Source organism: Cyprinus carpio, chromosome A6 (assembly GCF_018340385.1).
Source record: "Cyprinus carpio isolate SPL01 chromosome A6, ASM1834038v1, whole genome shotgun sequence".
NCBI lineage: Eukaryota > Metazoa > Chordata > Actinopteri > Cypriniformes > Cyprinidae > Cyprinus > Cyprinus carpio.
This window is the reverse complement of record NC_056577.1, coordinates 4,198,276-4,225,289: the sequence shown is the minus strand read 5'-3', so window position 1 is coordinate 4,225,289 and position 27,014 is coordinate 4,198,276. Positions and strand designations below refer to the sequence as shown.

General features: G+C 39.1%; 1 protein-coding gene across 2 annotated transcripts in view; it reads right to left on the bottom strand.

Annotated features, from left to right (window-relative positions):
- Positions 1-3,035: 3,035 nt before the first annotated feature.
- The window catches only part of LOC109075607 (NACHT, LRR and PYD domains-containing protein 12-like), a 60,561-nt gene continuing 36,582 nt past the window's right edge, over positions 3,036-27,014 (bottom strand). For both annotated transcript variants that reach the window (XM_042757578.1, XM_042757577.1), the window contains 2 exons: positions 12,518-12,691; positions 3,036-3,518 (listed from right to left, as the gene is read on the bottom strand). In XM_042757578.1, coding sequence (XP_042613512.1) covers positions 3,329-3,518; positions 12,518-12,691 — 364 coding nt within the window. In that variant the 3' untranslated portion in view covers positions 3,036-3,328. The remainder of the gene's footprint in view (positions 3,519-12,517; positions 12,692-27,014) is intronic.

Genomic DNA, 27,014 nt, shown 5'->3' with positions numbered 1-27,014 from the left:
CGATAGAACCTAACTCTCGGTGGTAGAGACGGATAGAACCTAACTCTCGGTGGTCTGATGTACCAATGGTGCATTATCTTCACAGAACGCAGCAGGTTGTTTAAGCCACATTCAAACTCCATGACGCTGGAATGAAAGGGGGACTGGATTTCTGTGGCTTTTGTTTCTGTGATGAGACCCACATGTGAGACACACAGAGACAAATGATCAAGCAATAACAGAAAACCCTCAGAAAACAGAACCACTGAACAAAAGAAGGCGATTCACCACGTCTCACATATCATATATATTAAGGCTTTTTGGCCTTAATATATGATAACCTTTTTTCTGTTTTGCTCAGTGTTTTTGTCCTCTCTGTGAACCCTACAAATGTAGCACAATGATGGTGATGCAGTTTATGAAACCAAAGATTAAAATGTATGTGACACAATTTAATCACTTATTTACTCCAGTAGATATTTCTAATGGTGGGTTTATTTTTGAAAATCCATCCAGACACAAATATGAAAAGTCTTCCAGGAAAAAATGTATTGAGTACATTAAAAGCAGCAGAGGGTTATATTGTTGAACTACATGGGGCAAGTTGTCACAGTCTGTCAATAAACAGCCTGTTATAATCTTTTCATCAAAATTTAAACACTTATTATCATTATGACATTTAAGAAAGTCAGAACAATTTATGAACTAGTAAAAAGGTAACAAATAAGTGTTTAAAAATAATATTAAATAATAAAAAAGTTAAAATTACCAAAACATATATATATATATTTTTAAAAGAACGTACAATTTTAAAATATTTTAATGGTTTAATGGACGACCTGACATGTAAGAAAAATTCTCCTGTTCTGACAACAGTTCAACCTCAGATCAAATCTACTATTATTACAATTGACTCGTTCGTGTTATTTTATGTTGTTCACTTACTTTTATGGTGTTTACCAAATATGTATAATACAGACATATGAAATTTAGTTTTGACAAAATTCACCAAAAGACAATTTTAAATGCCTGATCAGAATCAGGCGACAAAATTAAGCATGGCAGGACTGACTGCAGCATGAAAATGACTTCATACACATTTTAGTAGCTTTATTTATAAATATTGGTGTGAGTGTTTAGACACACTCCTCGTTGTGTCATTGATGAAGTGATGAAGTTGTGTCACACACAGAAGTGTGTTTGGCCTTGAATTATTCAGTAGATTAACATATATTCTCTAGACTGTAATATTTAGCAATCCATTTTCATTTTCAGTAGGGTTTTCAGAGAACAGTCTGGATTTAAACAGAAGCCTCAAGGCAAACAACATACACTTACAATAATACACACAGTGCCTGAGACTAGAAAACAGACAGGAAACTTTCTTTTAAATACGAGACATTGTGTAAACCAAACTCTCTCTACATCTCTTTCTCAGATGGGTTCAGTATTGACAGTGGACTACATGCTGCATGACGTTTTCTTTACCAAAGTAAAAGGAGCCTGATGTGGCCAGTAACCCAGATAACAAAAACATGTTTTAAGAATGTTTTGTAAATGTTCCCGGTAAGCCCTTTTTTTTTTTTTTTTTTTTTTTTTTTTTTTTGTGAACGTTAGGGAAAACATTACACGGATTCAATTCCAAATATATCTCTGTTCAGGACATTAATGGCAGTCTGTGTGGATATGAGTGTGTAAGGTCAAAATTAAACATTCCTCTGTCCAGAAACAGGGACTATTAGCTTTTATTGTATCCACAAATTATCTCTTAATTAAAAACGCTATCATCTGAATCCTTACTTGCCTAATGACCCAGTTCAGATACTTTATTAGTCCAGTGGAAATAGAAGAGCATTATCCACTTTTATTAATACTACAGAATACATCATACTAATCACATTAAGACAGTTATATTCAAGATGTATTTATTAGATGTCAATGAAGTGAATTTTTAGATGACAAACATCACATTTGTTTAGCTTAAATATTTTTCCATTTTAATCACTATTAGAGAAAGACATATATAAATTAGCATTATAGTGCTTGAATGAGTGTGCTTTAGACGTTATGGTTAAACAGAAACACAGATGATATTCTGGTTAATGGATGATTTAACAGTTGTCACAGCACAAGCTCTTCTCAGGTGCCTGTAAAGTGCTTTCATGAAACTAACCTAAAAATGATCCAATTTGTGAAGCAGCAGTAAAAAATAATCACTTTAAAAGTTAATAACTACGACTAAACCACAACCAGCAATGAAAACATGTTCAAACCCTTTCCTGAACACTCAGGAGTGAACCTCAAACTGTTCCGTGAATGCAGGAATCTGATCCACATTAATTGAATGCACCTGACATACCTGGGATTGGCAGAAAAGAGCGAAGCGTCCTCTGAAATCTGCTGTGGATGCTGACGTGGAGCGGGAGGAGATTCTGTTGGTGTATTGGGTTATCAAGAGAGATTGATTGAAGTTCTATAGTTCATTGTGATGTGTAAATTGTGTGCTTTTTCCTTTTTCTGTGTTTTCCCTTTATAGGTGCAAAGCTTTAATTTTTTTCAACTTCCCTTCTGTATCTTGTCCCTGTTATATTCTTCCCCAGTGTATTTTCATTGTATTTTCATTATTGGGGCAGTGTGTTACACCTCTTTACTGTAAATATTGTACATATTTACATTTTTATTCACAGCTGAAGCAGTAGGCGTTGGGTGCCACTTATTTTCTTTTTCTCTTGTTTTTCATGTAGTTATGGAGTTAAGACCACTTTATTTTCTTTTCTTTCTTTTGTCAGGTTTATTTAATTGCAATTGGGTTTAGTCAGTGTCATTTTTTTTTATCTAAGCAAACCCCAAAGTTTTGCTTCCTCTGAAAGTGAAAAGGAAAAAAAGGAAAAAATAAAAGGAATAAGGAAACGTGCAAACAGGTGTTCTGAAATGTATTTAGTTATGTTATCACCCTGAACCGTAACAATATTTGTAGTCATGGGCTTTAAATGATGTCATACTCAGCACTTTCTCTTTAATTTTTTATTCACTAAGGAGTAATGATCTGTTGCACATGAGGGTGTCACCTGTTTTATTCAGTTTCATGTGTGTTTCTTACAGTGAAACAGAAACTTCTGCTGAACATAAGTTATTTTGATAAACGTTGGTAACCAAACAGTTTTAGTTACAATTTACTTACATTGTAGGAACAAAACTTTGGTTCACTTAAAAGAAAAGCCTTTCTTTTGTTTCCTGCATATCCTACAGCCCTATCACAGACTCTTCTAAATGACATTTCACTCCACTGTATATCTGTAGATGGTTAGACTGAAATACCAATACATACACATACTGGATGAGATAAATCTTACTTCGGAATACACTCAAGTTTGTTCAGTGCGTAGTTTGGATCGTTCAGTAGATTAGAGAGCATCTTGACTCCTGATTGTCTTGAGTAATTGTAGCTCAGATACAGCTCTCTCAGGTGTGAAGGGTTTGAACGCAGAGCTGAAGCCAGATAATGACAGCCTTTATCTCTCACCTCACACTGCTGTAATCTACAAACACACAGAAACAATAAAAAACATCTCTTACATTAGAACTCATGACAAAAGCTTGTTAAAACTTTTGACCTGATTGAGGTACATTTAGATACTATGTAAAGAATAATGTACATCCAGCCAGTTGTTCTCGCAGAATAAACCCCGACAGGGTGATGAGGACCCCGACGAGAAGTGTAGGGGTCTTGCATCAGCCTGAAGGGGATTATTCTGCGAGAACAACCAGCTGGATGTACATTATCCCGCTTATTACACGGGTACTTGCCACATAAGTAAATAATTAGATGCAAAATATTGATTTGAGTTGAAATATTTGAATGCAAAGCTTCCGTGAAGACAGCAGTTGCGAGCAAGTGGCAAATTCAAATTAAACGGACATTTAAGGGAAGCGGTGCAGGCAAACCAAGTATTACACAACATTTCACCACAAAATGATTAAGGCAATAAAAGAATTAAGACAAAAGTGTTTTAAAACCTTACCAGTTTGTTAGTTCTCTTATAATCCATTACAGTGTACAAAACAATCATAGCAAAATGGCAGCAGCTGTGTTTGTATGTAACGAGAGCGAGTATGCGATACCAGGATGACATAATTAAACAATTGTACACTATTTTGAATCAAGTTTGAATATTTTATAAGCTAAAGAAATGCAAAGCTTCCACCAAGAAAAAAAATAGTTCAAGCAAGAGTACAGTGCCGACTGCTGTTACCCGGATGAGCCTGTGTTATTAGCTTTTACAGGTTGTTATCCGGGGATAACATACCTCGGATGTCACGACTGACCAATCAGAATCAAGTATTCCACAGAGCCGTGTAATAACTGCAGTTAATGTTTCAAATCAATAAAAGTTGTAGATTATAAGTAAAACATATGTTTGCTCCCTCAATCTTTATTTAATTAATTTATGTTTCTATTCCTGATTATTTTTTGGTCTTGTCATGTGAGGTTTAACACATTTGTATCTGATGCAGAAATATTAGAAGACAATCAGCTGAATCTGTCGTTGTCTTCAAGTTCAAAACTCATAATTTCATTCAGATGTGGATAGTCATACCTTAAGACGAGTGTGAATCTTTGGGTAGACAGCTAATCAATTTGATTCACAATTCATAGGTTTTTGATTCAATTCATGAACAATTTTATCAAATTCAGAACACTTTTTTATTTATTTATTTTTTTGTTACTGGAAATAACTGATGAGGGTATAAAATTCTTTCACTCAAGACTAGGGCTATTATGAGAGATCAGTTCATGTGATAATCAGTGACCACCCGAGGAGAGATCAGATATGAGGTGCTCAGAAAGCTGCTGTGGGATTACAAATTTAAGAAACTGCATAGATCTGCTGATCCTGTGTAATGACAAAAGATCACCTAAAAAACTTAAGTGATGTACATTGTATTTGGAATTTAAAGTGAAGATGATGACATCAATGAATTAATGTTATGCAAAGGTTCTAGTAGGTTGAGTCAAACAAGTGTTATGTCCATAGGGACGTATAAGACCTGATTCCTGTTCAGGCTCGTTAGCTGGAGTACAAAGGAACCCACAGAACTGCAGTCCAGGGAGAGAGGCTGAGGTGTTCTGTGTGCTCAACTGCCATCTTCCAGTCCCAGCGTTATCTTCCGTTTCTTTGTTTGCTTTGCTTGTTGTGTTAAGGTAAAGCTGTTAAGTGTGCTGAGCAGAGCATTTCAGCTGTTTTGTAACTTATTTAAGTGGGAAAGATTTATAGGGAGGTGGATGCCATTTCTTTTGAAAATTCTTTTTCTCCTGTGTTTAAATTGGAGAGGGAGTCAGGGAAGGGTCTCTGTATTTTTCTTTTGATAGGAAATTTATTTTTTAAACCGTAGTAAGAGTACCTTTTTGTTTGTTTTGGCCTTTTCCCCTCCTGAAGCCTGTAAGTATTTCCTACATTCTCTTCAATAAAATACTTTGCTTTAAGTTGAAACTAGTGTTGCTGAGCATTTGTGTACCTGCCCTGGGACTTGGAGATGGCAGTTCTCTCAGCCTCTGGCCACTATTTTGTTACACCTCTTTTTACCCCTAGACTACCAAAGGGGCTCCTAACAATCACCGTTTGTCTAATGGCTCTTGGTGCCCCGCTCCATTTGCTTATTCTTTGTGCTCATTGTTAGTGATCATCAGTACTTAAGGTGTGGACATTTCTTTATCTCTATGATAATACAATTCCAGAATCACTGACTGAATTAGGGCTGATGACATTGCAGAGTCTGGTGGGGCTAATATAACTGCTTATTCCCTTTGCATGCTTTAAGGTTGTCACCCAGGAGCTCTGTCAGCTCTAAACACTGCCTCCTAAAATGTGTATAAAACTACAGTGTTTCACTGATTTAGTCAGACTTGATGACTGCAGCACCAAACAGCAGTTCCCTTTCAGTCGGTCACTCTCGACGCCACGTTGGTGACCGACGAAAATGGGATATCGCTTCGATAGACCAATCTACTTCGAGTGTAAACTAAACGAGCCAATGCACATTGGCATGCAATTATTGCATCCAGCTGCCGCTGATCACAGCATGAGTATAATAAGGCAGCAGGTGCAATGCATACCAGCTTTTTGCTTCGGAGCCGAGCATTAGGATCGTTCTGCTCAACTATGTCTGCTGTGAACTACGAGTTCAGCACGCTCTCGGAAGCTTTGTGTGTTGGCGAGACGGCGCTTCAGCGGTGGTTGTTCCAGCGTCGAGTGGATTGCACACTTCAAGCTGCACTACCCCCTGTCGTGTTGCAAGTGGCCAATTCCCCTGTGCGCCTCAGCACTAAAAGAGCATTTCCTAAAGAGCAAATTTCTCTAAAAGAGCTTCATGGGTGCGTCTTTGTAAAGACGACGGATCGTCCTTATAAAGATGCCGTTTCACCCATGCGTTTCTGGGAGCGGTCATTACCTGGCAACAGGTGATGGTCACGATCGCTGCCTCACGTGTCTGGGCAAACACGCTGAGGTAGCTTTCATGGATGAGTCAAATTCCCTCATCGGGAAGATGACCATCTGGGAGCTGTGAACCAGGCTCTGCTTCCTTCAAAAAAGGGGGCGGAGTCCCGTTGCCGCGATCTGGGGCTCGTTCTGGCGGCCGACAGACAAGAACCACTTCCAGCAGTAGCACGGGTGGTTTGAGGATTTCAGTGGTGGCAAACCCCGCAGGGAACCAACCCTCTGGGGACCATCACTCCTCTTGCATCTCCGATCCAGAGGAGTATCCCACGGAACGCGCTGGGCCCTCTTCAAAGAGCGTACCAGTGGTATCCAGTGGGCCTCCCCCCGACCAGATGTCGATCTCAGCATTGGAGGGAGAGCTGTCAAATGAAGATTCAGCTGCGCTGCCGCCCTCTGGGATGGTGGCAAAGCCTGAATTGGATCAGGAGATGACAGCTATGCTTTCCCGGGCTGCCGAGAGGGTAGGGCTCGAGTGGAAATCTCCACTGGATCCCGAGCCCTCGAGGCAGGATGATTGGTTTCTCAAGGTGGCGCACGCTGGTTCTCAGTGCCCCACCCTGGTGCCTTTCTTCCCGGAAGTGCATGACGAGCTCACCTGGTCGTGGATGACACCTATTACTGCCAGAAACCGGCTGGTGGGCTCCTCCTCCCTCACCACCCTCGATGGCGGTGCAGCGAAGGGGTATTCGGTGATTCCCCCAGTGGACCGGGCGGTAGCGATGCAATTGTGTCCTAAGTCTGCCTCCTTCCCGGGCCTATAGGCATTCGTCTGGTCTAACCGGCGGTGCCTATATGGCTTGCTGGGAAGCTGCTTCTGCCTTACACGCTGTGGTGTTACTGCAGGTGCACCAGGCCAAGGCACTGAAGGACCTGCACGAGAGTGGTCACGATCCAGAAGTTCTGGAAGAACTCAGAACCGCCACTGGCCTTGCGCTCCGAGCGACGAAGGTCACCGCGCATTCTCTGGGTCATGCGATGTCCACGCTTGTGGTCCAGGAGCACCATCTCTGGCTGAGTCTGGTTGAAATGAGGGATGCCGACAAAGATCAGGTCCTTAATGCCTGTGTCCCAGACCGGCCTCTTCGGTGACGTGGTCAAGAACCTGGCCCAGCAGTTCTCGGCTCCACGGGAGCAGACTGAGGCGGTCCAAGCTTCTGCCCGGCGGGCAGCTGCTGCCTCCACCCGTCCGCCGATTGCAGCGCCCCAGCCTGCTCGTCGCCGAGGGCGGCCCCCTGCGTCCACCCAGCTCCCGTGCCGCATCCGCAGCAGCCTCCAGGAAGTGGCGCCGTAGAGCTGGGCGTTGGCAGGCCGCCCCACCCATCCTGGCCCCCGTCAAACCTGGCGGTGAGCGGAAGAGCAAGAGGCCCCGGGACAGGTGGCCCAGAGAGAGGTACGGAGAGTTGCGGACGGCCAAACACCGGACCTCACTCATCCTCCTCCTTCGCCAGATGGCAGCAGCGGGTGGTTCGAGAGCGTCAACGAAGGCCCTACTCATGCACCCTCTGCCAACCTGTGGAACCAGGTGAGCCTTGCACCCCACACTCACACCCCTCTCTGGCCCGCTCACAAGCCGCCCGAGTTGGGTCCCTGTGTTCCACCTCGCTGCCCCACTGCGGGTATGGCTGTGGTTCTGTTGGTCCCACTTTTACGGTTTCTAAGCGCCTGGTCAGCGCTACCCAGCCCGTCTCGCTGGCTTCTGCAGACCATCAGCCTCGGCTATGCGATTCAGTTCGCCCGGCGTCCCCCCAAGTTCAGCGGTATCCGCTTCACTACAGTGAAAGCGTCCGATGCCCCTGTTCTGTGGGTAGAGATCGCAGTCCTACTGGCGAAGGACGTGATAGAGCCAAAGATTACTTCATTGTACCCAAGAAAGGCAGTGGGTTACAACCGATCTTGGATCTGTGAGTTTTGAACCGGTTCCTTCATCGGCTATCGTTCAAGATACTCCTTGCAGATCCTCTCCAGTTCTGTCAGGTTGGATGGTAAACGTTGGTGGACAGCCATTTTCAGGTCTCTCCAGAGATGCTCAATTGGGTTTTAGTCAGGGCTCTGGCTGGGCCATTCAAAAACAGTCACGGAGTTGTTGTGAAGCCACTCCTTTGTTATTTTAGCTGTGTACTTAGGATCATTGTCTTGTTGGAAGGTGAACCTTCGGCCCAGTCTGAGGTCCTGAGCACTCTGGAGAAGGTTTTCGTCCAGGATATCCCTGTACTTGACCGCATTCATCTTTCCCTCAATTGCAACCAGTTGTCCTGACCCTGCAGCTGAAAAACACCCCCACAGCATGATGCTGCCACCACCATGCTTCACTGTTGGGACTGTATTGGACAGGTGATGAGCAGTGCCTGGTTTTCTCCACACATACCGCTTAGAATTAAGGCCAAAAAGTTATATCTTGGTCTCATCTGACCAGAGAATCTTATTTCTCTGTTTTTTAGCAAACTCCATGCGGGCTTTCATGTGTCTTGCACTGAGGAGAGGCTTCCGTTGGGCCACTCTGCCATAAAGCCCTGACTGGTGGAGGGCTGCAGTGATGGTTGACTTTCTACAACTTTCTCCCATCTCCCGACTGCATCTCTGGAGCTCAGCCACAGTGATCTTTGGGTTCTTCTTTACCTCTCTCACCAAGGCTCTTCTCCCCCTGATAGCTCAGTTTGGCCGGACGGCCAGCTCTAGGAAGGGTTCTGGTCGTCCCAAACATTTTCCATTTAAGGATTATGGAGACCACTGTGCTCTTAGGAATCTTAAGTGCAGCAAAAAAAAATTGTAACCTTGGCCAGATCTGTGCCTTACCACAATTCTGTCTCTTAGCTCTTCAGGCAGTTCCTTTGACCTCATGATTCTCATTTGCTCTGACATGCACTGTGAGCTGTAAGGTCTTATATAGACAGGTGTGTGGCTTTCCTAATCAAGTCCAATCAGTATAATCAAACACAGCTGGATGAAGGTGTAGAACCATCTCAAGGATGATCAGAAGAAATGGACAACACCTGAGTTAAATATATGAGTGTCACAGCAAAGGGTCTGAATACTTAGGACCATGTGATATTTCAGTTTTTCTTTTTTAATAAATGCAAAAATGTCAACAATTCTGTGTTTTTCTGTCAATATGGGGTGCTGTGTGTACATTAATGTGGAAATAAATGAACTTAAATGATTTTAGCAAATGGCTGCAATATAACAAAGAGTGAAAAATTTAAGGGGGTCTGAATACTTTCCGTACCCACTGTATTTAATTAACCCACAAAATAATTTGAGATTCAATTTCGAGTGCAGTTGAACAGTTTATTAGGAACAATCAAAGCTGACTTTCAAAGCTGAATTTTTAGCATCATTACTCCAGTCACACAATCCTTCAGAAATCCTTCTAATATTCTGATTTTCTACTAAAAAAAAACATTATTGTTATTATTATCATTATTATTATTATTACTATTATTTATTCTGATAAGAGCTGAGAATATTTTTTCCAGGTTTATATATATATATATATATATATATATATATATATATATATATATATATAAATTTAAAGAACAGCATTGTAATTTTAATCGTATTAATCATTTATTTTTTAATCGTGTGTCCTAAATAAAAGTTTTAATTTCTATAAATACTGACTCCCAGTTCTTGAATGGTATAGTGTATATTGTTACACTTGGAGTAAGACTGAAGTACTGATGCTGGAAATTTAGCTTTGATCACAGGAATAAATTAAATTGTAAAATCTATTCAAATAGAAAGCAGTTATTTTAAATAGTAAAAATAATTTGTTGCTTAAAATTAAAAATAAATTACTGCTTTAGCAAACTAGTATTGACTGGTATTGTGTAATGTTGAAATATATAAATGAACATCACATAACTAGCATTTCCAAAGTGTATATTATGTGCTCTCAAATAAACTAAATGATAAACTACATTATTAACATTATTGTGATGGTCACTGATACTAGCACTACAGTAGAACATTTAGATTATGTGAATGAAACTTCATAATGTTTCAATTGATTATACATTTAGTCAGGAATTATAGTTTGGAAAAAGTCCAACTAGTAAAATGTGTACACGTTATGTGAAACCTAATACAAGTATATAAATAAAAAAAAGAATTACTCATGTTTATGATCTCTGCTGGATTAAGCGCTTCATTCTTTTTTCTGAGGAAATCCAAAACTCAAATCCTGAGATAATCCTCAGTGCATCTTCTTTGGGGTGAATTATGTCCAGGGGCGTCGGACTTGGGGTAAAAAACAGTACTGATTACCAGGGCCCCAAAGGAAGAGAGGGCCCTTGAAAAGTCTGGAATATATTTTATTTTACCTGGATATTTTCACGGGGGGGGGGGCCCGGGATCTTGTGCAATGCACCTGATTATGTCTTATTCCTCTCATCGCGAAGCAAACAGTAAAATAAAAAAACTTGAAGAACAGTCTTGCTGCTTTGTTTTCCGTGGTATGGGCGTTTACAAGCCGCAAGCTTCAAGTGAAACATTATAATCTCAATAGCACGCTCGGCGCGTGGGCGTGGTCGCATTAGATATAATGAAGGGAGACATGAAAGACGGACATAACGTTGTTTTCATATGGATTACTTTATCACAGAATATTTGTGCACTTAAAAAAATAGCATTCACTGAGTTACAGTTCATTTTAAATGACGCATTTCTAAATGAAGATCACCGCAGACCAAGGCTGTAGACAGCGCACCTTATTTGTTTTCTTTATTTTATAAATGCACAAAGATTTGTTGTTATTATATGTGTAAACAAATAAAAGTAAACCCTTTACAGATTTGATTGACGTATTCTTCTTATCTGTACGATCAAAACTGAAAGTGTAATTTCAGTTCTTTTCAGGGTTATCAGGACAAAATGCCTCATAACGCGTATATGCGGGGAAAAGTCCAGTACTTTTAACTGAATCTGAATGTCTTCTACATTTATGACTGTGTATTTAAATGTCGGTATGTCATGTGTAACTTCATGTTGTCTTGTACCCTGAGTCTTATCTCGGCCAGGTCGCAGTTGCAAATGAGAACCTGTTCTCAACCGATTAACCTGGTTAAATAAAGGTAAAAAAAAAATTAAATTTTTTTTTAAAAAAACAGCAGAATTAATATTTACCTGTTTATGGATAAATATACATATAAACCGCTGTGCTGTGCTGCTCATTTATCATGCAAAAAAGTAAATAAATAAATAAAAAAGCCCCTCCCCGCGCCCAAATCGGTTTGCCTGTGGATGAGTATCCAAAACAAGGTTGTCCTGCTCCACTTCACAGCTGCCGAGTGAAAGGAGAGTTTTCTAATGACGGGATACGCATTTATATTTAAACACTTTATTAAAAAGGAAGAGCCGCTCATTCCGTGCGTCATACGTCATTACGTTATTTCTGCATCCTTACACATGCACAGTCCTTTCAGTTTCGTGGTTCAATCCGATAGAGTGTTTACATGCACTTTCAATCGTATTGGAAGAGGAATAAACCACCCTCTTCAATCCGATCGAAATTTCATTCAGATCGAGCTCAGTCGGATCAATTAATGTGTTTATATGAATGTATTTCAATCTGATTGAGCTGTCAATCTGATCACAAACAGATTATTTGGGTGCATGTAAATGTAGCCAGTATCTTCAGCTGACAGTTTGGGTTCTTCAGTCCATCAGAGAGCAGCTCATTGTAACCAATGTCCAGCTCTATCAAATGAGAGTTTAATGATTGTAGAACTGATGCCATAAATTCACAGCACTGAGATTACAGCCCCACGATTTAAACAGAGTAATAAAATGGATAATTACACATCCATCATAAACAAATAGATTTGTATCTCCTGGAGGCCGTGTTTGTGTAAGTTTGGATTTAAGGTTCTTTGTAAATGAAATGCTGCATCAATAGCATCTTAAACTGAGCTGTTGACACTCTGCAGATTGTTTTCTGTACAACAAGATTCTTTTCTCTGAGAGTGACTCTTACACAAATACAAAATTCACACATTATACATTTTAATATATCAATATACTGAAAATGAATCTCACACCTCAGTATCTTCAGCTGACAGTTTGGGCTCTTCAGGCCATCAGAGAGTAGCTTCACTCCTGAATCCCGCAGATCATTATGTCTCATGTCCAGCTCTATCAGATGAGAGTTTGATGATTGTAGAACTGATGCCACAAATTCACAGCTCTGACCAGTGAGTTTACAGCCTGCCAATCTGAACAGAATAATAAAAAAACTGTATAATTACACATCCATTAAATATTTAAATAATTTCACATCTTCATCTGAGTTTGAAAACAATAACATGGTAGACATTACAGGTTTTTATTATACAGTACACATTTTATGCTTGTATGACTGTTGACAGAATAAACAAAATCAGGATGTTATGTTCTCATTTCTCATGTTATTTAACATATTCTGTAGTTTTAAATGTAGCTTTTAACTGACAAGCATATAGTAGCTGTCCATCATATTCTCTTGAACTCTTGTTTTCACCTGGTCATAAATAAACCATTTTTCAGACCGGGATATTTACATTTACATTTAATCATTTAGCAGGGGTATGAACACAGGTCCTCTTTCACTCTAATAATAATAAAAAACATGTTACCACTACACTAACAAGTCTGTTCCATTTATGGATACAGTATTTGTTTATTTACATTTATCACCAAATAAACAAAGAGAAATTAACTAATATTTAACCTCAGACTGTCACGAGGGGCTACTGTGTAGGAGCGAGGAGTCATATGAGAATTATACCACTTTAATCATCCAAAGGAAACAGGGAAACACATGTAGCAATGTAGACTACTGGACAACACTAACATACCGGACTACTGGACAACACTAACATACCGGACGCTTTTAAACACGGGATGATGAGAGACTAAGGAGACACACCTGGGACAAATGGAAATTAAACATAGGAAACACCTGAGATGAGATGATTAAACAACATGAGGAGCAAAACACAGACAAAACATGGAACAGAGTCTGACACAGACCCTATAGCAGCAATTTTAATGGGTATGACTTTTTATTTTATATATAAATATGTATTTTTTATTAGTATTTCCATGTGAGATTTAATACATTTGTAATTGATGCAGTAATATTTGGAGATGTTGCTCAGATTAGACATTGAACTAATTTTGTCTTTAATTTGAAAACTAATTAAAAGAGAATCAAACCCACTAATCTGTTTGATTTGGTTATGACACTTTATGTGTATCAAATGAACATATAAAAATGAGTCTTGCAGCTCATTATTACTCATGTCCAGCTCTATCAGACGAGAGTTTGATGATTGTAGAACTGATGCCACAAATTCACAGCAGTGACCAGTGAGATTACAGTCCCAACAATCTGAACAGAATAACAAAAAACTGAATAATTACACAACCATTTATTGTAAGCAGATAAAAGTGGGATCTCTCACATATAGAAAAAATAGAAGTTCAGCTGAAAAGAAAATATGGTTTTGACCAGTTTATTTGTACAGCCATCTACTGTGGATTATGAGGAAATAGCAGTGCTTGGGTAAGTATGTTTTTTTAATAAATGAAATACTGTATCAGGAGTATCTTAAACTGAGCTGTTGACACTTTGTACAACAATATTCTTCTTTCCTCTGAGCGTGACTCGCATCATAAATTTTGAGTATATTTAATATGTGGGTCACACTTTAGTTTGGGGACAAATTCTCACTATTAACTAACTATTAATTGTGACTGTTGCCCCAAACCCTTATTTTGCTGTTTAATAATAGTCAGTAAGGTAGTTTTTAAGTTTAGGTATGGGGTGCATATCTAAGATATGGTCATGCAGATAAGTCATTAATAGTTGAGTTGAGGTCAGGCGAGGACACTTTCGAGCTGCACTCAGTATAGCTGGAGCTGGAGCTGGAGGCTATGGAGAAGCAGATCCACAACCTACTGGAGAAGCAGCTGTGAGAGCGGAGAGCCATTCTAGAAACATCCCGGACAGTCACAAGTCCGAGGTAAGTCTACGGAGCAATGTTAACACTCCCACTACCTCTGCTCCGTGTGTTTCTCTGCACAGTCCCTGTGCACCCAGGACACAATTTTCTCAGGTCTCCTTCACTCCGGTGCAGGGACACCATGGACCCTGGGTGCACCAGCGAAAGGCGCGAGCCAGGCCCTGGGTGAGGACCTCTCCCCCTCCGCTGCCTCTGGTCTTCGAGATCTCCACTAAGCTACTAAGTACTTAAATACTAAGTATTAAATAAGAAAAAAGCTCAGTTTGCTGTAGCACATTTGACCCCTCTCAGTATCAAATAAACTTCTCTGCTGAGTGATTTTTTCGCCAGTAAATGGTGAATGACCCCACTAATTACTTAATGTTATCACAAGAGATCCCTAAACAAATATTAATTGAAAGAAACAGCAATTTTGGTGAAAGACACAACATTTTTGTTAAAACGTTTTCAAAGCCTGTTACACAAGCATCAGTGTCTTGAACTTGATGTGAACCGCAACCAGTAGCCAGTGCAGGGAGATAAAGAGAGGGGTGATGTGGACCCTTTTAGGCTCGTTGAAGATCAGTCGTGCTGCTGCATTCTGAATCATTTGAAGAGATTTGATTGCACATGATGGAAGTCCAGCCAGCAGAGCATTGCAGTAGTCCAGCCTAGAAATGACAAGGGCCTGGACAAGAAGTTGTGCAGCATGCTCCATTATGAAGGGCCTGATCTTTCTGATGTTATGCAATGCAAACCTGCATGATTGAGCTGTCTTTACAATGTGATGCTTTAAGGCCAGCTGATCATCCAAGATTACACCAAGATTTCTGACCGAACATTATGGAGTTATTGTTGATGAACGTAGCTGGATGGTGAAATCATGCTGTAGAGTCGGAGTGGAAGGGAAAACAAGAAGCTCAGTATTTGCCAGGTTGAGCTGTAGGTTGAGGAAGTCAGTTATGTCTTAATTGAAAACAGCTAAAGCCCCGTTCACACTACAAGCAACACGCAGCGACAAAGCGACACTATCTCATTCATTTCAATGGAGAGTTGGTGATTTCCAGCAACCTGAGCGACAACGACCATTGGCGACTGGATGAGGTGTGTCCAGCAATGCGACAGTGTTTACAATCCTTCAACTTTTAGCAAATAAAAAGTTACTTTCGGGAGCGACAGCCAACAGGAAAGAAAACGGTAGAGCTCATGTTATCATTCTCCTGATTGATATGTTTAGGTATATGTAAACATATTTATGGTTCTCCTCTCAGCTCTGGCAATTACATAAAGATGGAGGATAGGCTGTTTGTGTTTTTGTCATAGATAAACATACGCAACGAAAAAAAAGCAGGCTATGTTTCTCATACTTTTTTGTTTTTATGTAAAGATTCAATTTATATTTTATTATATTTAGTCTTCTGCCTCCAATATGTTTATATTTAGATGCAAGAAAACTGATTCGCTGTCAACAACAATGTTACTAGGCAGGCAGTAGTGAGAACGCCCACTAACTACCTCATCACCAGCTCTTGGCGACATGCAGTGACAAAAGTTGCTGCTAGTGTGAACGCAGTTTAAGAGAGATATGATGTGTATCATTATATTGGATCCATGCATCAGGTCTTAAAGGGACAGCAGCCTATAAATGCCTGCTGCTGTCTGTGGCATTAATGTTAGTCAAACAAGAAAACAAACAAAGATGAATCTATATTTAGTGAATTCTATGATGCTGTGTTATTTTACACTTAATTATTACATTTCTGTGCCTTAATTATACTATTAGACCTTAGCTGATTTGTAACTGTTATATTGTATTTATCTATGTTGTGTGCTGTGGATTTTTTTATAGTTAATATATATTCAAAGAGTTAGAAACGTTTTTCATTTTCTTTAAAACATAATTTGTTTCCCCCTGTTTATTTATGATTTAAAGTATATCCTGTTAAATGATATACTGAAGAGTAGTATAGGCTACTACTACTGTGAGTGTTGAGACAATAAAACTATTTTTGCACCAAAATTACAATCTGTTATGTCTTTAGCAAACATTAAAGGAACACTCCAACTTTTTGGGACTTTAGCTTATTCACAGTATCCCCCAGAGTTAGATAAGTCCATACATACCTTTTTCATTTCTGTGCGTTCTGTAAGTGTTTATTTGACGCCCCCCACCGCTAGCCTAGCTTAGCACAAAGACTGGATGTAAATGGATAATGGTAGCATAGTAATCCCAATAAGTGACAAAATAATGCAAACATTTTCCTATTTACATGTTGTGATCTGTATAGTCACAGCTTGTACAAATAACAAGGCTATATGAGACAGAGAACATTTTAAATCGTATAAATACTGGGAAATATATTCTCACTAGGCGTAGGAGCACAGCTTACGTTACTTGGGCGGAGTGGCTACTTGGGCGGAGTGATTAGCGCAGCACCCGAGACGCCCTGTTGATGGTTCCGTAAACAAAACAAACGTGACTAACTAGCTAGAGTTGACCTGTGCATATTTTGTGTATTGACACACTGTATGCAATGGCTATACTACAATTTCATTGAACTATGAATGATCATTATAACAAAATCACTTACTTGGTGGACAGCTGTCCATTAGGTTCACTCGGCATGGGGCGTTTCTTCCAGTTGATCTTGTCACAATGGGAAAAAAAACGACAACTGCCGGGTGTATAAGGGCAGAGAAATCTTCCGTGGTAGTGACGCAACTATTTTGATTGTCATCAAGCCTTGACATTGATGGCAATACCCGGTCCCATTCATTACAACAAAGGCACTCGGTTTCTGTCGGCATAGGTTGGCATGTTCCACATTTACACCACCAGTCCGGTGTTCGTTCTGATTCTCCCTTCGACATCAATCTGTTCGGCATCTTGTCTTACAGCTTCCAAAGTTTGTAACTCCTCGTCTGTGTATTCTGGCTCAAAACCATATGGTTCTGGATCTTGGTTTGATGCACAGTAAAATTCCTATGAGTCTGACAATTCCTCAAAGTCTGCCATGATCACGAGTCACGTCTAGCTAGTTAGTCACATTTGTTTTGTTTACGGAACCATCAACAGGGCGTCTCGTGTGCTGCGCTAATCACTCCGCCCAAGTAGCCACTCCGCCCAAGTAACGTTAGCTGTGCTCCTACGCCTAGTGAGAATATAGTTCCCAGTATTTATACGATTAAAAATTGTCTCTGTCTCATATAGCCTTGTTACAGATGGTAGACAACCAAAATGAGTAATGCCGCCGCGCGTACCGCCGCCGCAGGGCCGCGGCGTTAACTGCAAATCAGTCGCGTGTTAAAATCATTCGCGAAACTACCGCCAGGTGGCGCAAAGGGACGGATTGCGAACTGAATGTAATTGTAAAATGAAAGGAAGACGTAAAACAACAATAACATTATAATATACATTATAACATCCTTTAAAGCCATTAAAAATAGGATAGTCTTAGGCTACAGTCTACTCATCAAAAAATAAAAAAAAAAACTTTACACAAAGCCTCTTGTGCATGCTATTGTTTTTAAACAGTCATTATATATATATATATAATATATATATATATATGGATTAAAATGTTTTCATTTCGGTTCATTCTTGGTTTAAAAATAATAATAATAATAATAATAATAATAATAATAATCTTCAGGTTTCATTTGCAGAGCGAAATGAGAATGGTCCAGCATTTACAAATAATTCTTATTAATTCCGTTATTATTCTTGATTTTTCAAACTGCTAACACTTTGCGTTTTTGAATTATGCCTTTACTGTGTGACCAATAATTGTGAAATTGTGACTTTGATCGCGCTGGTGCCTCACGCGCACATATTCATTGGAAACAGCAGTCGTTCACCGAGCCATGCGGCACGAGCAGCGGGCCACTTTGGCATAATTTTGCTAATTATGATTTTTTTTTTTTCGTCGATACTGAAACACGTGTGAAATCCAAAGCCTATTTTACCTAATGAATAAGAGTTTAGCTTCAAATGGGCAACATGTTTGGATTTGTCCCGAATGAGAGAGATAAGCCCAACATAATGTATCGGTTTAAATTTATTTTTAATTATTATTATTTTTGTTGTTGTTTATAAGCCTATATTATTATATAGCCTGCTGCAATTATATTTATCCATTAGAATTATATATTTGTAATTCTTGTTCTGTACTGATAATTTTTTTAATTTAAAGGATTTGTTGTAAAGTGAAGGGAACTAAAAATGTCCTGTTGGTACATTAGCCCTATAGCTTATTAGGCCTGCCGTTATTATTTCTGAATGTAATAAAATGCAACTCTCACAATTGTAATTTATTTTTTAGCGGGTTTTCGTGTATGTTTTTTTATCCAGCTTTATTTTTCCATTGCATCTAAAAATGACTTTGTGCATCACATTCACTTCGTGAACAAACAAATATAACTTCAGATCTCCCTCCTGCGATGCTCAGCTGTGGACGATTTCAAAATGTTTGATATAGGCTAAAGGTTGCTGTCACATTTTATACAGGAATTGTTCATTTAAAAAAAAAAAATCAAATTATATTGTTAGTTTTATGCTAACATGCACTCAAGTCTTCGGATACTATACAAGATAAAAGTTCATTTAGGCTAGCATGCACTGTGACATTTTACCGTTTCAACTTATAAACTTTTTTAAAGTCAGTTTAATAGTATTGAAATTCAAGTTGAATCTCGAAAAAAAAAATTAATTAAATTATTTCTATGAATTAATAAGTTAGCATGACTTTTTCATCATAGCATTTTTTACAAGCTGTATTCGTTTTCTGAAACCAGGCACCCACTTTTTAAATCTATGAATCGCTCGCATATCTCCTACAACCTACAAATAAACGCTAATAGAGGTTCTTTCTTTAATTATTTATTAATAATGTTTATTCTTGAAGAAAATAAGGATTTATTCTTTAATAAAATAAGGGATCCAAATATTTGTAATGTACAATAATATAGGCCTATATCTGCCTGCAGTTAAAAAGTTATATTTGTTTTGATTCATCCATTTATGTTACAATTAGCCTATTCTAAAAAAAAATATAAATAATGTAATAAAAAATGCCATCGGTCTGAATAAATTTTACCATTATAGAATTGGGGTAGTAATTTAGGAGGTTAAAATACAGTGAAATTACAAATGGCATGGGATTTTAAAGCATGACAACTGAAGGTCTATGAAACATCTGATGCATTTTTTTAAACAATGGCACTTAAAGTTTTCAACTAAAATAATACTATTTCAACCATATAGCCTGGTGAATAAATAAATAAAATGCATACTTTTCAGTGAAAGAACACTGAGAGTGTAGTTTGCTTCTGGTGTTTGGATTTGTACTTCAATATAATGAGCTCCAAGTTTAAGGATAGCCTACACTAGTTGTATTATTATTATTTTTTTTTACTCTCTATTTAACAGCATTAACTTACAATGAAATACGTCTTCCTTCAGGCAGACTGAATGTTTTCCTGCCTTGCTAAATGTTGGGTTAGTTTGCGCGAGTCCCGCACGCTGTGAAGCGGGAGCAGCTTATGGAGGATTCCGCCTGGTCTTAAAGCCTTCCGCAAACGCCTACGTACACAAATAACAATGATTTTGGCAAAAATAATGATTAATTATCAATTGATAATTTGTTATTATTTTGGTCTAGTGAAAATAATAATATGGGCTGCGGGAAAATAATAAATAAAAAGAGAAGGGCTGCTGTGAGTGCAGGCATGTTTCAACCCAGTAACAACACAGCGTTCCTCACAGCCAAAAAAAAAAGACCGAGTTCAGTTCAGCTGGAGGGGGCTGGGGGTAGTTCTGTATAGCTTGTGGGGGTTCGAGATAAAGGTGTGAATCTCCTGCTCTTTCATATGGATAGTCTTGATTAGGGTTTCAAACTTGCAGAACAGGTTTTAGGACAACTTAAAGAAAGGTTTGATCACTTCAAATGTTGACTACTGTATAGCGCAATAAAGTTTATTAGCTATTAAAACTTAATTTCAGAGGAACTTGCCTTAACTTTAAAAAAAAAACTAAAAAAAAAACTGTTGCATTAGGGCTGGGCGATAGGCCTATGGCCTAAAAAAAAATCCCCGATTTCACAAAAAAAATCCGATTTACAATTTTTAAATCGATTTTTTTTTTGCCTCCCTATTAAAATCAATTGACAAACAATGACAAAGAAATTGTTCAAAACAAGTTTTAATATAAAAATATATTATTTTTTAATACTAGCCCATCATGCCATCCACTCAGCGTTAAGAGCTGTTCAGATTAAAATTGGCGAGTCAGTGTCATGGACGGAGGACAGACCAAGTGTAGGCCTAAATCAGTTTTCTAGTCTATATTTTCATCTCGTTATGCTGCTGGTTTAGGTTATGTGTTTATTTTTATTTCTTATATCAATTATTTGTAAATATAGCAGACACTGTCAAACCGTGTCTACACCGGACGGCCTTGTTCATATAGGGCGAAACATCTCTCACTCGGCAGTACAGCAGGCCTACGTGAGCGGAGTGGAGCAGCAACAATTTCCCTCCGCGCTCCGAGCATTTAATAATCACTAAGCTCCGCGTTCATTGATACCAGAAACACTGCTCCACCTTCACTCCGTGGCTAAAGTTGAAATGTTTATGTTCATAATAGCTTATAAAAATAAAATAAAAATAAATAAATAAATAAAATTACAGGAGAGTTTCAAAGGGGATTAGGCTATTGTGTGCAAACTTTTTGTACCAAACGCCAAACTAATAAAATTGTCAGCATTAAAAGGTATAATTGCTGCTTTCTGCTGTGCAAATTTTGTTTGTGATGAAAATAACAGTTTACATTTTCGTCAGTTATTTTATCTACAGATCAATGCATTTGTTACAGATTTCTGCTCATTCAAAATCAGATACAGATGAAGTAGCCTACTGTAAGATTACATTTGTTTGAATGCATTATCATGCTTTAATCCGAAAATAATCAGTAAAAGGAAGACAAATTCCTTGAGAACTAGCCTGTAACATCCCGCTCGACTATTGCCGTCATTATAGTCTTCTGATCGGAGAGATTATGTGTATCAAGCTATAGCGTAAATATGTTTTATCATGTGAATTCTTGCTAAATATGCAGTTATATTACGGGCTGTTGGCATGAATTGTACTCGTGATGGAGCGGTGAAAACCACAACGCTCCTGACTTTTAAAAAATCCGCTCCTCTTCAGTCAGAATCACTCCGCTCCGCTGATACTCTGCTCGGCAGCGTGTCTCAAACGTGCGGGGAGGGTTGAGCCCAATCATTCTCAAAACATAAAATAAATATTTTTTTTTTTTTTTATTTATCAATTTTCGTTTTTGTGTTTCAGAGGAAAAATCAGTGTTAAGGCATCTCTCCATTACAGACCGTTCTGAAGGAAGAATTTTATGCAAATGCGTATAAAATTCTTTAAAAACTTTAACAGAGATGTCTAGATGGTATTTAATAGGTCTGCTTCCCCACGTAAGATTTTTCTAGTTACTAGTCGTTCATTTGTCATTATTCAACTAATCGCAAATTTATATTAAATTTACAACTATAATCCAGCCTTAATATATTCCACGCTCAAGAACATGCATTAAGTTTGTCACAAAGCAAAGGCAGAAGTAGCCTAATAATTATGAAAAAGGAGACATTTTAATTATTTATTAATAAACAAATGTTTTCTTGTCGGCTGCAAGGATGAAATTCACAGTGCTGACTCTCTCCACATGGACGCGCCTTTAAACAGAAATACAACCTTCACAAATTACATAATGCTTTTGTTTTGAATTGATTCGTTTAAAAGACATTTCAAGCTTTCTGTAGATATATTTCTCATGTATGTGAGACGCCACAATTTTCAGTTATTTCATTATTAGGAAAAAAATTACGTGATTGAGAGGGCGCCTCCCTGTCATGCATGCGCATTAATAATTTTTGCACAAACACTTGAATATAAATAATAATTCACATTTTGCATATGCAATTACAAAGTAAATAATTTTTTAACATGCAATTATCCAAAATAAAACCAAACAAGATTTGTAATGAGATAAAATATGTAGACAAATAAGAATAAATGCTGCGTGCACTCAGCATCATGCAGAGCAAATCTTGCACTGATATTTTAACGGAATATTATACAAACCTGCATTTAAATGTGGCTGCAATTTATTTATATTTATTTTATTTATTTATTTTTTTTTACTTTACTTAACTTATATGAAAGCAAGTAAAGAAAGACTCCATTTAAAATCACTGAAGTTGTCAATTAATGAAGCTCTTTTTTTTTTTTTTTTTTTTACATCGTGTGCACTTTGTTGATAAGTGAGGACGTTTTATTAAATTAATCCATCCATTCTTTAGAGTTGCAATGATTTAGTTAAATCGTGCAGGTTTAATTTATTCGTTTCTTGTTTTAATTAGGCCTAAATAATGGGAGCGAAATTATACAGTGCCTTACGTTTTACTAAAATAAAGAAAATAATTTATAAAACACGCAAGCCTAGCTCACAATAGGCTATCACTTTTGTGCTCCGATGCAAAGTAAACCACATTTTCTTTTTAATAATATAACACATAATTCATATTATATAAATAATACTGCACACTATTTAAATATGTCTAATCTAAAATATGGTGTAGAGAAAATATAAGCACAGGCTCATAGGCTTGACAGTTATCCTGCTTGAATTCGTTCTAAGAAACGCACATATCTTTCATAAGGACTAAACCTTTCATCTGTGAATATTAAATATTTTTTCTTTCATTTTCCCCGACTGCAATCAAATATAACACATCGGTGAGGCAAAGCTGTCGTCTATTTGCGAAAATGTGCTTTGAATGCGCTTGTTTGAAAACCTGTGATTAAAGCGCCACTCAGCGGTCAAAAGCTGCAAATGCACTTTGCAGACGCCGCGGCGGCGGTACGAGCGGCGGTAGAAACAACGTTTTGGATGTCCACCTACTGTATTTGCACACGCTGTGACTATACAGATCACAACATGTAAATAGGAAAATGTTTGCATTATTTTGTCACTTATTGGGATTACTATGCTACCATTATCCATTTACAACATCCAGTCTTTGTGCTCAAGCTAGGCTAGCGGTGGGTGCTGTCAAATAACAACTTACAGAACACACAGAAATGAAAAAGGTATGTATGGACTTATCTAACTCTGGGGGATACTGTGAATAAGCTAAAGTCCCAAAAAGTCGGAGTGTTCCTTTAAGCTAAACTTAACCAGCCATCCTTTACACAAACCTAGTTACATTAGCTAAAAGTCCAATGCCCATAAAGATATTAAATGATTAGTGGAAATGGAAAATGAGATCAGAGTGGAAAAGAGAAATTATTCTGAAAAAATAAGGACACAGTTCACTTCCAGTGACTCAGCATCAGTGTGGAAAGTCTGAAAGAGATCACCAACTACAAGACACCATCCCCCAGCACTGTGGAGATTTAACAACTGGCAGACGATCTGAATGAGTTCTACTGTAGGTTTGAAAAGACACCCCACACCAGCTCTGAACACCTCTCCACACAACCATTCACACCTCCTGCAACCCCCCTTTCCCCCACACATGCACCTCAAATCAGTGAAGACGAGGTGCGCCAGGTCTATATCCAAGATATATCCAAGATGGCGCTGCCGAGTTCGAATGCAGTCCAGGTCGCCCCGCTTAAATTGTGTTTTTATTTACTTTTTTACTTACTTTTGCTTTCTCTTTTAAAACACATAACATCTGCACTGATCATTTACGACAAAGAAACACTTTTGGACATTTGACACTGCTTCACTGACCTGTTTCAGGACACTTTATCCTCCAATCCATCGTGGCCATCTGAGATTCTCCGGAATGCCGAGATGAACAATGGCCACCTGAATAACCACCCAAGGTGAGGCGACGGATCAAGAAACACCGCGGGAAACGCGCTGGGATTCGCAACAGACTGAGGAAAATAGCTCACAGTCCTCCTCTACCGAGCATTCTGCTTGCCAATGTCCAGTCTCTGGAGAATAAGATGGACGATCTTAGAGCCAGGATAAGCTTCCAATGGGACATTAGGGACTGTAAACATCCTTTGTTTGTCTGAAACATGGCTCACGCCCTCGGTCCCGGACTCTGCTGTAACACCGTATGATAACTTCTCTGTTTTACGGATGGACAGAACAGCCGAGGCCGGTAAATCTGGAGGAGTGTGTTTCATGATTAACAAGAAATGGTGTGACCCCAGGAATATCTCCACCCTGTCGTGCTCCTGATCGCCTCATCTGGAACATTTATCCATTATTTGCCGCCCATTCTATCTGCCCCGGGAGTTTTCATCGATCATCGTTACTGCTGTTTACATTCCACCACAAGCAGACACCAGCTTGGCTTTGTCTAAGCTTCACGATGCGCTCAGCGTCAACATCAACAAACATCCTGATGCTGCTATTATCATTGCTGGGGACTTTAACAAAGCCAGCCTCAGGCAGGTTATGTTCACTTTGTATCAACAAGCTTTGTAAACAACCTAGCCGGACCAAGTACACTGAAACATTGTACTCTATAAGAACTTCTCTACTAAAGCTCAGAAACCATGGCTTTTGGCAGAACATCATGTGCATTTTCAATACAGAACACAACTGCTGCTCGTTCAAACGCCGGTCCCGGTTGTCGGGGGTGGTGACGAGTACAAAGCCCACTCAAAAGCTTTCTACAGCCGGCTTTTGAAAACAATCACAGCAGCGCGATGTTCTGCCGATCAGCATGTCTGGAAGCAGCAGTCAGAGTATACGATAATGTATGTAAAGCTTGTCGGAGGACGATGCTAGGAGGGTTCTAAAGCAAGTGAACAGTCACTATAGCAGGGCCAGACTCTGATCAGATTTCTGGCCGTGGACAGAGGTCCTGCTCTGATCAACTCGCAGGTTTGTTTACATCGCATGCTTTTACAACGAGTCTCAGACTACCTTGGTGGTTCCCGCCGCCTGTACAAAATCGTCATCATCCCTGTGCCTAGCAAAAATAAACCCTCATTGTCTGAATGACTATCGTCCAGTTGCCCTCACATCAATAGTCATGAAGGTCTTTGAGGGACTGGTTAAAAAGTACATTTGCTCCTCCATCCTGGATACTTCAGTTTGCTTATCGCCCCAATAGATCGTGTTCTGATGTCCATGCGCTGATCAACTCACTGGTTTGTTTCATCCATCTTTAATGAGTCTCTGCTACCTATGTAAGGCTGCTATTTTATCGACTATAGCTCCTTTAAAAAATAGTCCCTATCATCCCAGCTTCTAAACTCAATAAACCCTCTGGCCTGAATTGACTATCTCTGCAAGTTGCCCTCACATCAATAGTCATGAAGGTCTTTGAGGGTCTGGTAAAAAGTAGGCATTTGCTCCTCCATCCCATCTCTTTGGACCCTCTGAGTTTGCCTGGGCCTCATATAGATCCACTGATGATGCCATCTCTCACATCCTGCACTCTTCTCTCACGCACACTGACAGCAATTACAGGAACTTCTTCCCACAGCTCCACATCTATTATCAAATTTGCTGATGATACTGTGGTTCTGGGCCTCATTCACAACAATAATGAGACCGCATACTTGGATGAGGTAGAGAAACTAACATCATGCTGCTAGGAGAATTGTTTCCTTCTGAATGTGAGCAAAACTAAAGAGGTGACTGTTGACTTCAGGAAGAGACAGCAGCGGCCCTATACTCCTTTTATGATGATGTGGAGAGGGTGAGCAGCTTCAAGTACCTGGTGTTTAAATCAAAGTACCTTGGTGTAAAAAGCATCTGTACGAGCGACCTGAGAAATTCAGCTCCCAGTCAAGAACTTTCTATGCAAAGCCCTGCAGAGAGTTGCCCTGCGCATCTCAGGGTCTGCTCTCCCCTCTCTGCAGGACATCTACCTCAAATGCTGCAAAAGCGGAGCTGTTAAAATCATCAAGGACTCCATCCACCCCAGTAACCATCTTTTCACTTTGCTGCCATCTGGTAAGCGCTTCCGTAGCCTTATGGCAAAAACCGTGAGACTTAGGAGGAGTTTCTTCCCCCAGGCCATCAGACTCCTAAACTCAAAACCAGCCTCTTAACATCTACTTGTCTCCACTTAATATTCACTTAATCAGTAAGATATTCATAATTCTCTACATCATATTGGCATACTTACAGTGTCAACCTGTTTGCACATTCGCCTCTTGTACATTCCTATGTATCTTAATATTTAAGACTACAGTATAATGCACATATGCACATTTGCCTGTTGCACATTAGCACGCTTTTGACCGCTGAGTGGCACTTTATTCACAAGTTTATAAACAAGCGCATCAAAGCATCATTTTGTCGCAACATAGTACTTCAGTCTTTGCCTCACCGATGTGTTACATTTGACGGCTGCAGTCAGGTAAAAAATGAAAGAAAAACACTGTAGTTAAAATATTTAATATTCACAGATGAAAGTTTGGTACTTTTGAAGTTATTAGATTAGATTAGATTAGATTAGACACTAAACATGTAAGGTACAAGGCAGCGAAATGCAGTTAGCATCTA